Below are 12,754 nucleotides of genomic sequence, written 5' to 3' on the forward strand. Positions count from 1 at the left end.
CCTGGGTTCACAGTTGTCCCAGACCCTCAGTTACTTTCAAAGGTCCCAGCAACAGCTCAAAGATGGGCGTGGGAGGTCTTTCCACTCACCCGATGGTTAGAAGAAGGGCTGAGTGCCAGGCTGCAAGCCCATTCTGTCTTATAGATGGAGCAAGGTGGGTCCCTTTTACTTTGGGGACGTCCAACACAAAGATATCACTTGAGTCTGGTCAAGTAGTAATTTGTTAGTGTTCACATTCATTATGGGATTTTTTTCACACTTTGGTTCAAATTGTGCAATCAAAAACTAGAGAGCAATGATTTCATTTCAGGTATTGGAGATACAGGGTGAATAAGACGAGTCTGCCTCAGACAGACAACTGCCTAATAGACAGGCCAAGTCCTACAGGGGAGCCATACCACCAACTCAGCTGATATATACCTGAGGGGGAAAGCAGAGGCAGGTTCTACAGGGAGTGCTGTGCTTGGGGCATATGGGCTTGGAACTCATCTGATCTTGGAGTACTTATTTTAAGGAGACTTAGTTTCCTTGTGTACATAATGCACAGTATGCAGAGTTGTAATGAGGATTAAACAAGCCAGTGTAGGAAAGTGCCAGGATACAGAGCTTGTTGCAAGGTGAGTGCTTAGTAAGTGGCTGCTGCTATTAATTTGTGGATTCCAATGGACTTGACATGTAATGCGTATGTGTACACAGTATTTAACTGGTCCTTTGTTACATTATATATACTTCCTGAGTCATTTCTTCTCTTTTCTTAATTCCTCTTCTGTAGAATACTGGGATCAGCATGTTTATGACCTCACTAAGACAGATAACCAAAGACTAGTCCACTAAAGCCAAGGAGACATATGTGTATGTAATACTCTGTTTCATAACCCAGTGGTAGAAGCTGGAAAAGATTGAATGCTTTTCATCCAAGCTCCCTGAATGTGCTGAGTGTGGAGATGAAGATCATGAGTTCTTTTCAATGTTCTAGAAAGTCTAAGATAAATAATACATTTCCCACGGACAGGGCCTCACAGGTTGTTATTATTTAAAAGATGCATTTGTTTGTAGACATAGCTTGGGGAAAGTTATTCTTTCACTAGGGGACCTTGGCGGGTAGAAAAGTTAAGCTTGCTGGGGCAGAGGTTAGCCTTGAGGTCTCTCAGGAACCTGAGTGGAGGTCCTTCTAGCCCAACATGCTGAGTCATGCATGGGACCCCGAGCTTGGTCCCCTGAGACACCCCCGGGCCTCGTCTATCCACTGTGCTGCATATACCCCTCCCCTACCATCTGCTTTGTGAAATTGTAGGCATGAGAATTCACCCCTAAAAGTTATTCCAAAGTACTTGGGAGACACAAAGTATATGAAGCCAGGAATCTGAAGACAAAGAAAATCAAAGCAATTCACAAAGAACAAAGGAAAGGGGAAAGAATAAGAAAATAAAAGCACAGGGATGAATGGAGGCTTGAAGTGAAATACAGGGTATGCATGTGTAGGGAATAAAAAAGAGGGTCATTTAAGAGAAAAAGTTATGTATCAAACTGTAAGCACGCAATGGGATTTTTAAAGAGAAAATTGCCAATTTCTTCTCAGGAGGCTGAAAGATTTTGAGGATCTGTGAAGGAAACTTGTAGTCAGTGCATGGCTGAAAGAGGAAGAGAGATAGAAAGGATGGAGCTATGTTTAAAAATGGATAAAGATTAAGGTAATCAAAGAGTCAAAGAGGTCCTCCAGGGGCCTGCTCTTATAGATAGAAGGGCTGACATTATTACAGGATTGAAACAAGGCCAACATTAGAACAGCACCGATCCCTGATTGCTGAGATTGTGGGTTACTTTTCCTTTTCACCTCTCTATGGTTTAACATGTTCTACCATGGATTTGGGGCTTCCCTGGTGACTCAGACAGTAAAGAATCTGTCTGCAAGGAAATGGCAACCCATTCCAGTATCCTTGCCTAGAGAATTCCATGGACAGAGGAGCCTGGCAGGTTAAAGTCCACAGGGTTGCATAGATTTGGATTACTTTTCTAATCAAAAGAATTTAGCACCTGTCGTAAGAGGGAGAAGGCAGAAACTGAGGCTCGGGTACCTGGAACAGTGAGAACTGAAGGATAGGGAAGAAGAAATCTGAAGTGACAAGAGCAGCCTTGGGTGGTCTCACAGTGAGGATGCTCCTGGAAAGATGGAACCCCTGGACTTGATGGAAGAAGAGAATGGACTCCACAAATGGGAGAGGATGTCTCTCTGTGTCCATACCAGCCTCTGACTTGAAGGTTTGGTGCATGATCAGGTTGCCACCTTTTGTTTTCTGAGATCTCAAAATCTCCACTCTTCTCCATGAATCTTTCCCTTCCCCATGAATATGTTTTCATTTCATCTCCCTTGGGATCACTGTGCCTGGGTTGATGAGCTGAGCTTTTGGCTAGTTCCCACTTCATTACTCCAAGCTTTGGAAGGTTCCACTTGCCCAAGCTGAGAAGGTGTATATAGATGATGCCAGAAAAGGTGCTTGAAAGTCTATCCTCTAATTTAGGAGTGTGCAACATTGCCAGTGGATATCAGGGCAGCCATGGGCTCTCTTTTGCCACTTACTGGCTGGGTGAAGTTGGCCAACCAACTCAACCTGTAAAGTCCTTGATTTCTCTCTTCTGAAAAAAATGGCACCTGGCTGGATTGGAGTAGGTAAAGATATCTGCTCAGTCTTAAAGTAATCTGGGTCATTATTTATTCTGCTTCTTTACATACACATAGCTGTGCTAAAGGTTAGTTTTAGAGTTTAGGATTCTCATAGACAGGGCCCATCTCATGATATGGCTTCACGTTGAAAAAAATTAAGATGAAATTCACCTGACACAAAATTAGCCATTTTAAAGAATATAATTCAGTGGCCTTTAGTACTTTCACTCTCTCTCTTTGAAGTGTTAGGATAATATGGTCTCTGAGGTTGGTTCCATTTTGTTATACTAATAAAGGACTGCACTGCATCTCTGTGCTCATCACCCCGTGAACTCGTGTGCAGGAAACTCTCCAGGTCTAGGATGTGAAGAACCTGCTGGGTCATTCGTCCTAAAAGATAGTTTTCAGTTCAGTGTTTGTTGTCAGACTGCTCTCCAAAGTGGTTCACCACTCATGTCCCCGGAGAGGGTCTGAGGGTTCCCATTTCTGCTCCTACTCCCATCACAGGGTGGGGGTATTCCTGGAGCCCCACGGTACAGAGTAGGTAAAAGTAATGAACTAGCTCCAGCAATATCACCACGGAGAGATCTTGAGAGCTAATGGTGAGTGAAAAAGGCAAGTTGCAGAGCACAAAACGGTTGTGGGGAACTCAGTTCCATCCATAAATTTTTATTTCTTTGGTTAAAAAGATACTTGAAGGGAATAAAACAAAATAGTGACAAATATCAATTCTAAGTGAGGGAGAAATGAGAATATCTGATACACTCTCAAAACTTTGTTGTATTAAAAAAAAATCCTCAATTAAAAGGGGAAAATTGATGTGCAGAGATTCCCAAAATACACCGGGTAACAGATTTTTTTTTGAAGCAGCCTCCACATTTAGACTCACTTTTCCCCAGGCAGAGGTTCATATTAGGGAAGCTGGCTAGCCTTCCCTTGTGAACATTGTTTAAAAGTAGATATGATATCAAGGAATTTTGGAAGTTCGTATTTTTAACCAGTAAAATTTCCACAGGATGTAAAATAAGTGCTCAAGTCGATGCCTGCCTGGTTTGCTCCACCTAACCATAACTAAGTCAAAACCTGTGCAAGCTCTTTTGGGCCTGGGTGGGGGAGGTGACTCACTGTGTTCTTCCCTCCCCTCCCCGCTCCTTTATTCAGGTACAATCAGATCAGAATAAACATCAAGGGTGGCTTTGGAAGGGAAGGGAAGTCAGAGACTTGGAGACCCTGAGAGACTGCTTTTGTTCCACCAGGGCTGATGACAACTATGCGGGTGACAGGCTGGCTTCTTAATTAGAAGAATTGGCTCAGTGGTAAAGAATCTGCCTGCCAATGTAGGAGACGTGGGTTTGATCCCTGGTCCAGGAAGATCCTGGAGAAGGAAATGGCAACCCACTCCAGTATTCTTGCCTGGAAAAACCCCACAGACAGAGGAATCTGGCAGGCTATACTCCATGGGTCACAAAGAGTTGAATATGACTTAAGCCTGAACAACAACCAAATTAAGAGCACCCATTTCCCAGGAAGGGTACTCACTCTCACAGCTTGCTTTGTGTGCTCGCAGAGGAAGCATTTAGAGCATGCATCTGCCTTTTCTTTTTTTTTTTTTCGTTTTTCTTTTTGATAATTGTAAAAGTCTCATACTTGCTTTTCAGTTCAGTTCAGTCACAGTCGTGTCCGACTCTTTGAGACCCCATGAATCGCAGCACGCCAGGCCTCCCTGTCCATCACCAACTGCCGGAGTTCACCCAGACTCACATCCATCAAGTCAGTGATGCCATCCAGCCATCTCATCCTCTGTTGTCCCCTTTTCCTCCTGCCCCCAATCCCTCCCAGCATCAGAGTCTTTTCCAGTGAGTCAACTCTTTGCATGAGGTGGCCAAAGTATTGGAGTTTCAGCTTTAGCATCAGTCCTTCCAATGAACACCCAGGACTGATCTCCTTTAGAATGGACTGGTTGGATCTCCTTGCAGTCCAAGGGACTCTCAAGAGTCTTCTCCAACACCACAGTTCAAAAGCTTCAATTCTTGCTTTTAGTGTTACCCAAAATATTAAAATAAAGTGTATGACTAAAGAGAAGATCAGATATAACTCATACCGGTGACAATCTCTGTTCTAGAATGATGTGCCCAGTACTGCCCTGAAACTCCTGGGTTTTGGGCAAATCTGAATTTGAAGCCTGACCTGACCACTCAGAGTCATGCACCTCAGGTGAGCTTTTTTTCAGCTTCTATCCCCATCTCCAGAAAGGGGATGTGACACCTGCCACTTGGGGCTGCTCTGTGGATTCAGTGAGGCACTTGGCACCATTGCCAGTTACTTAAAAAAAAATAACAAATCTGAAAACGTTAATCAATAGCCTTGGGAAGTAGACTAATCCCCTTTCCCCATTTTATATATGAGAACACTGAAGCCCAGACAACAGTTCCATGAAGAGGGCTGATGCCTGTCCAAGCCAAGCCCCTTTCACTGAGCAACCCCACCCTTCCCCCTTACCCTAGCCTTGACCAAGTGTCTGCAGGTGACCAGTAGATCTGCAATCATCTTCTCTTTGGCCTTAGTCTATGACCCCAAAACAGTGTCCAAGGTGATGGCTCACGTGGGTCCTCAAGGTCCCAGGATCAAGTTTTCTTAGCACTAGTTAAGTGAGTATTATATTAACCAGCTCATGTTTGTTCTCTCAACTGGGCTGTAAACTTTATTTCAGAGAAGGGACCAAATTCTCCTAGTTTCCAATAAGCTACAAGTCTCTGAAAAACAGACTGTATTCCTTGCGAGAGACTTTCAGTGCAGAACTTCTGCATAAAACTCATTTTAGCTTTAAGTTTCACCATCCAAATTTTACCCAGGTGACACATAGACACGGAATGAAATAGACTTTCTAAGCTGTTCTCCTGAACCGCTAACCTTTGGGCCCTTTCACAAGTTGCTGAACCTCTGAGCCTCAGTTTCCTCACCCAGAAAGCAAGGATATTCGTGTCTTCTCTGCATACTCTGTGGATCAAAATGAGATGCTGCATGGGAAGACCTTTGGTAAACTTTAAGGCAGTTTTCCTCCCTGACTCCTCCTGTCCACCCCTCCTTCCTCAAATGAGCAAGCAGTAGGACTGTGCCCTCTGTTCTCCTAAAGCGTTTCCCAGCAGCCCTGCCCAGCTGCTGCAGCTGAGACAGAACCAAGCAGCCATACATTCAGTAAAGGAGGAAGAAACAGTGTATCCGAGCTGAAAAATTCAGCAAGCTCCTAGCACTTGTTAGGTCAATCTGTTTATTGGGTTCCAAGCTAAACTCCTTTCCAGGAGGTCTAGGAAGGCCTAGACTCTTACACATTTCCAGCAATGAAACCTTGGTCCAGTTACTTAGTGTGTCTGAGCCTCGGTTTCCTCATTTAAAAAAATGTGATCATACTTGCTTTGCTGGATGATGGAATCAAATGAGGACATGCTACAGTAGGCAGTCAGAGTCTGTGATTTTCTCCTCTCCCCTTGTTACTTCTGTCTCCCTTCTGTTTATATATCTAACTCTCTGTGCCTTAGCTTGCTTTCTGTGATGTGGGGATAAGAATACCGGGCCTACTTAGCTCACTGGTTGTTGTGTGACTCTGCAATAAAGGCTGTGGTGGGGCTTTGGAAATGGTGGCACGTAGTATAAATACCTGTGTGGGCTTATTCTCAGGCTCACTGACCTTGATCTGATGAGCATGCTGGTCCTCTCAGGCCTGGGCTGTTGTGTGCAGCCGCCACTTGGAGGTCACTTAACATACCTTCTGTTATTGTTCTTCCCAAGGCCTCTGATGCACTCACATCTACCTGGGCTGCCCCACAGCCTCCTAACGTCTGTTACTCATATGCCTCCCCCTCTGTCTCTCTGGTCTCCTCTGTATTATAAGACCCAGGACCGTCTCCCCTCCGCTCCCTGGGTACAAAAGGATGCCTGCCACAATCCTGCAGGCTTTCAGAACAGAAGCTGCCTGTCAGATGCACCCCCACCCCCATCCTTAGCCTCAGGAATAAATACTAAAAAAGACTCACGATGGGGAGCTAAGGAAAACAAGAAGTGCTGCTAAAAGCCCCCAACAACCCACAGTGTGAACAGCCCCACCTCCTCCAGAGGCCACCAGCCCCCTCTGCAATTGAGGATGAGCCGCTGTGCACTGGACTCAGAGGGGCCCATGATGCTGTGGGCTGGAAGCTGGGAGTTGGGAGCTGGGAGGGCGGGGCCCACCGAGGCAGGGGAGCTGAGCTGCTCTATTCTGGGCACAGTTTCAAGGCCAGCTGCAGGGAGAACAAGCAGTCGCTGTGTGTCTGCAGCTGGCAGTGGTTAGGCCAGGGCTGTCCCTCACTTGGGGTATATTTAAAGACACCCCAGATGATCATGCCAACAGGAAAAATGCACACAGAGCTCCAGCCACGTCCAGTTTCCAGCCCAGTCCAGCCCCCTCCCCCTTTGCTGTAGAGTTTCTGGCCATGGATTTATGTATCCATAGAGGAAGGCAGGTTTCTCAGACTTTCTCAGGTGGAGGTGGTACCACCTGGGGAAAAGTGCCCCACATTCCTGGGCCTCTCTGCCCTCTGACTGAGCTGGCTAGAAGTTCAGGGGATTAGCTAGGTCGGCTCCTCCCACCCTGGGGTTGGTAACCCAGCAACCGTTGGGGAGAGGCAGGCAGATGAGTCAAAGAGAAGCACAGAATCTCTGGCTTTGTGTTTTGATTGTGAAAACTCCCCGTGAGCGCAGGCTCCCTTCCACAGGGAGTGGTGGGGCTTTCCCACACTGCTTCAGGCCAAATGCTCCTCCTCCAAGGGATGCCTGGGCCCCACTTGACTGCTGCTGCAAGCTCAGGGACAAAGCTGGTGGCCCAGCAAGAGCCCATCCTGGCCCAACTCTGACTGCCTTTCACTTGTTTTTCTCAAGTGAAAACAAGACCACTGGCCTGAATTCCATGGGAAGGGGTATGGGGGTCGGTAACTGAGAACTATGGGCAAGGGGCCCCAAGGGCCTGAGGTTCCGCAGAGCAGAGACAGCAGGTGTGCACGGAAGTTTGGGCTTGCAGGTCGATCTTTTCTTAGAAGTGAGAAGACCTCAGGAGAGCAGCCCAGCAGAAGCAGGGTGGGGAATGAGAAGTGGGCAGCTTATCAACCAGTAAGTGAAGCCCACAGGCTGTGTCTGAGGCAGGCTGCTGCAAGTCCCGGGAGAGTTAAAATCCAAGTGCACCAACTGGATCAGCTATGTAATTTGAGTGTTCAAAATGCACATAAAGGGCCTTTTGCTAAAAAAAAAAAAAAACTATCAAGAATTTTAAGACAGTCACAGAAGAGCATTAAATGAGGAACCTTCTGAGTGACTATGCAGGTTGCACACTTGGGAAGCTGGCCCTGAGTGCCTGAACTGGCTCCTTGAAAGTTGAGGCAGGTGAGCTGATGATGTCTGGTCACCCCTGGCCTCAACTGCAGACCCCTCAGCCCTGTGGTCTTCAGTTCCCAGACTTTTACCAGGCTTGGGACATTGCCTCTATCCCCATAGCAGCTTCTTTCCCTGAGTGGGTAGCACCTGTCTTCATTTTTTGAAAAAGAAGAAATTGAAAGGTGATGGTGGGGAGAGGGCTGAGGGCAGGAAAGGACTGCAGCCCTGAGTCCACTGGGCCTCTGGGTCTCAGACCCCAGGACTCCCTGGTCAGGCCGAGAAAGGCAGACCCCGTGATTAGAGCCTACTGGGAGTGAGGCTGTGGACATGTTGGGAACAGGATGGAGGTAAGAAGGATTACACCTGGGGCCACTATGAACCTAGGGGACATGTTCTGAGGGTAGGGGACATGTTCTGAGGGTATGTGACAGACCCGGACCAAAACTAAGGTCCCAAAGCAAGCTTTGGGAACTCACCTCCAACTCTATGTGGTCGTGGAGTTTCTTGCAGGTGGCCGCGAAGGTCTCCGAGGTGCCAAATTCAAAGTACCACAGCTTGTTCTTCATCCTGGACCAGGAGTCAGAAAGATGGCTCAGTGTTCTGTGTTTGAAATGACTGTGTACAGCAGCTAGGCTACTGGGGCCGGGACACTCAAGCCCTCAGCTGTCCCCAATCTTATGTTTTCAGCACTTCTTAATTGGATGATCAGGGATGGAAGACTTTTTTAACCAACTGTTCTTGCCACCAACTTAAAGTAAAACCTATTTGTTTCTTAGACATCATGGCTACTCTGAGTGAACAGCCAATGGCTCTCTGATCTTCCTGGTCAGAGCCAGAGAAAGGCCTGCTTGCCTCTGGATGTGGATCAAGGGAGGAGTTCCATGAAAGTCAACCAGGTGGCACCTGAAAGCACGCTCTGGTTAGTGTCCTTTCTACTACGAATGCAGGGGAGCTTCAGTAGTTGGGGTACAAAGGGAGGACGATCAGTTAGCCAGTTGAGACTTGACAGAGGTACAGCCTCAGGACAGAGGAGGGATAGGCCCACCTGAAACCAGCTAAAATGTGTGCTACTTTGTCTGCACTCTGATTGGGAGAAGCATAATGGAAAGAATTAGACACAGATTTGCAGGCAAGGAGGAAAGAGAGAGAAAAAAAAAGTGAGTTGTTTTGGTAGCAATAGTTTCCTCCCACTTCGTTCTCAATTGTATTCGCTGAGGCTATGACAATCCTTCATTGAGGGGTAGGCCTTGTCCTATTTGCTTCAAAGTAAGAGCTCACTATTTCGAGCTTTAAAGATGTTCAACATTTTCCTGATGGGCCGGGGGCGTGGGGTGGGGGTGGGGGAGGATGGGCAGCCGGAAACAATGGTGTTCCCATGTAGCCGGGAGCTCTGAAAAGTCAGATGGTTGTGTCCTGACACTTGGTCATTTTGATCAGATGGTCTCACCAGGAAGTGTTTCTGAAGGTATTCCATTCCTCCCGTCCCAACTGTCATCCTATTCTCAGGGGCTGGCTAAGAGAAGGGACACCTGTCCAGTTTATAAGCTGGCAGATTTTGCTGAGGAAGGATTAAACAGAATCACAATCTTCTTGGCACATCTTCAGGAGAGAGGATGCGCCTTGTGTGTTGCTGATCCTCCATCCTCAGAGCTGTGGACTAAGAGAAAGGAGCATTCTTCAAAGAAAAGAAGGCTTTCTTCCTAGTATTTCTTAGGCCATAGCAGGTGATGCTTTCAAACAAGAGGCACAACTTTTCTCTCTACGTTTCTCAAAGAGTCCACCCACAGCTTAAAGATGAGTCTGTGTCCTCACACTGCGTGAAGATTTCTAAGATCGAGTTGGGAAGTAGCCTTTCTGACTCTTGGTAAGCAGGAAAAGAAATGATAAACGATGACGGGAATAAGCAGTATTTATGGAGTTATGCTTATGAAGAAACTTAGAAGGGTTGGGTATTCTTTAAGTAGACCTTCTCAGCCAGTGTACTCGGCACAGGTGTGCCTGAGATTCCAATCTCCTCAGCTTTGGGTGGCCAGGTTGGGGTCTGGGCAGGCTGAGCCCCTGATGCCACAGCCGGGTTTCTTTCTGTATGAGATAAATGCCAAACAATTGCTTTTGTTTTCTATGCCTGCCATGATGTGCAGAGGAAACACTACTCTGATCAGTTCTCTGTATGCACAGAAATGTGAATCCAAGTTACCCAGGGATTTCATTAAAATGCAAATTCTGATTCAGTCATTCAGGATTTGGGCATAAGAATTCCTTGTTTTCTAACATGCTGCTAGTACTGGTCCAGCAATCACGCTTGGAGCTGTGAGGATCTGGGGACTCCTTTTGTGGCTCTGAAACATTAGTATTCATAAGAATCACTTGTGAATGTGATTAAAATGCTAGTGCCTGGGCTCTAATTTGTAGAGATTCTATGTGGCCTGTGTCTGACAGGGCCCAGGAATATGCATTTTATGAGTGCCCAGGTGATCGCTATTCAGGTGGTCAGCTGTCAGGATTTTCCGAAGCATTACTCTAGAGCCCAGTGAAGTGACAACCAAGGAAGAAGACAGACCGATTAGCCCTGAAAAAGAGGATTCCTCAGGGAAGACAGAATGAGGGTCAGCGCCTTTCAACAGACAATGACGGCAAAAGACCCAGTAACAGGAAAAGCACAGATTGTCATAAATGCCAAAGTTGAGGATGCCTCACAAGCAGCGAGAGCATCTCTGTAGCCAGGAGACCCGCATTATGATTCCATTTTCAAATATCACTGCTGGTCTGAATCATGACTTTTGAAAGTTATTGCCAGGAGATTTAGAGTTTTAATAAAAATTTCCGGAAGCCGCAAGCTATTTTTACCCAGAAGTGGTGCTTCTGATGATCTAATAAGGTTAAGAGGTCATGGTTAGGTCAGTATTGCAGAATGACTGAGAAGATCAAACAGACGGCTTTTTTGTTGCCGGTTAGATGTCCATTTCTGGCTGTGAACCCTAAGCCTCAGTTTCCTGATCTGTAAAATGGAGGTAATAAAAAGATCTGCTTAAAAGGGTAGTTGTAAAGATTAAATGGGATGACCGCAAAGCACTTCTTATAATGCTTGCTGCATAATAATCTCACTGATAATGTTAGCTACTTACTTATCAGTTATTATTTCAATGTCTTGGCATGTTTGGATACCATAAGGTTATGGTATCAGGTTGGGCAGCCGTAGACACCGTTGTTGTTGTTTAGTTACTAAGTTGTGTCCAACTCTTCACGACCCCATGGACTGCAACACGCCAGGCTTCCCTGTCCTTCACCAACCCCTGGAGCTTGCTTAAACTCATGTCTATTAAGTAGGTCATACCATCCAACCATCTCATCCTCTGTCACCCCCTTCTCCTCCTGCCCTCAATCTTTCCCAGCATCAGGGTCTTTTCCAATGAGTTGGCTCTTTGCATCAGGTGGCCAAAGTGTTGGAGCTTCAGCATTAGTCCTTCCAACGAATATTCAGGGTTGATTTTCTTTAGGATTGACTAATTTGATCTCCGGAGAAGGAAATGGCAACCCACTCCAGTGTTCTTGCCTGGAGAATCCCAGGGATGGGGGAGCCTGGTGGGCTGCCGTCTATGGGGTCACACAGAGTTGGACGTGACTGAAGTGACTTAGCAATTTGATCTCCTTGCAGTCCAGAGGGACTCTCAAGAGTCTTCTCCAGCACCACAATTCAAAAGCATCAATTCTTCAGTGCTCAGACTTCTTTATGGTCCAATGCTCATATCTGTTCATGACTACCATAGCTTTGACTATATAGACTTTTGTAGACATTATATATCCAAAGTTTTCTGGGAAAGAAAAACATGATCATACTAGTCAGATCATGTGTCTTGACTTTTGGCTAAAAATATATGTTCCCTCCATGTCTAATCTAACAGTTTTTTTTTTTTCCAGAGTCAGACCACAGCCTAATCCTTGGTTAATTATCTTGACTGGTCACATGATTGTCCATAGACGTCATGTTTGCAAATATGCTTCTGAGAAAGTACACATTTGGTGTGAGACAAAGTATTTATTGACTCAAGAAATATTCAGTGTGCCAGGACTAGATAGGGTGTACTTAGGTGCAGGAGAGAACAAAACACAGAACTCCATGAGCCAGACACCTGAGAAAAGCAGCCAAAGAAACAGACTATGGAAACAGTCATGTGCCAAGTACTTAAGCCTTGGGGATACCTAGGAGGAGGGACATCCAATTTTTAGTGAGGCCACCACTCATCCTAAGTGAGTGATGAGTTCCGAAGGATATGGAAGGGAATAAGGAAAGTGGAGGAAGAACATTCTAGGCAGAGGAAAAAGCCCAAGCAATGGCCCAGGATAAGAGAGAGCACAGTCCTGCTGGAGAGGATCTGGAATTCAAGGAGGGATAGATTGGCCAGATAAGGGGGGTGCAATGCTTAGGTGCTTGAGCTTTATCTTAAAGTCTATACTGTGTTGTGGACCATCCTCAAGTGAGAGTAGTGGTGAGGGGCTGGTGGTAGCGACCTGACAGATTTTTGTGCTTTTTAAAGATCACTCTGTTCCAAGTCTGGAGAGTCGACTGGAAGGGGTGGGTACAGATTTGAGGCCTGGAGGATGGTTTGTAGGTGGTGTAGAATCCCAGGAGAGAACTGGGAAGGACCTGAACAAAGGTAGTGACAGTAGGGCTCAGGCTAAGGAAAGGGATTC

The 12,754-nt window shown here is 46.2% G+C and overlaps 1 protein-coding gene across 5 annotated transcripts in view; it reads right to left on the reverse strand.

The window, feature by feature from the left end:
• DGKG (diacylglycerol kinase gamma) overlaps positions 1 to 12,754 on the reverse strand; it is a 223,094-nt gene that overhangs the window by 51,905 nt on the left and 158,435 nt on the right. For all 5 annotated transcript variants that reach the window (XM_086398113.1, XM_086398109.1, XM_086398104.1 and 2 more), the window contains one exon: positions 8,539 to 8,629. In XM_086398113.1, coding sequence (XP_086254239.1) covers positions 8,539 to 8,629 — 91 coding nt within the window. The remainder of the gene's footprint in view (positions 1 to 8,538; positions 8,630 to 12,754) is intronic.

The sequence above is a fragment of the Bos grunniens genome, chromosome 1 (genome assembly GCF_055505025.1).
Source record: "Bos grunniens cultivar Pamir isolate PY7600 chromosome 1, Bosgru_T2T1.0, whole genome shotgun sequence".
Lineage (NCBI taxonomy): Eukaryota > Metazoa > Chordata > Mammalia > Artiodactyla > Bovidae > Bos > Bos grunniens.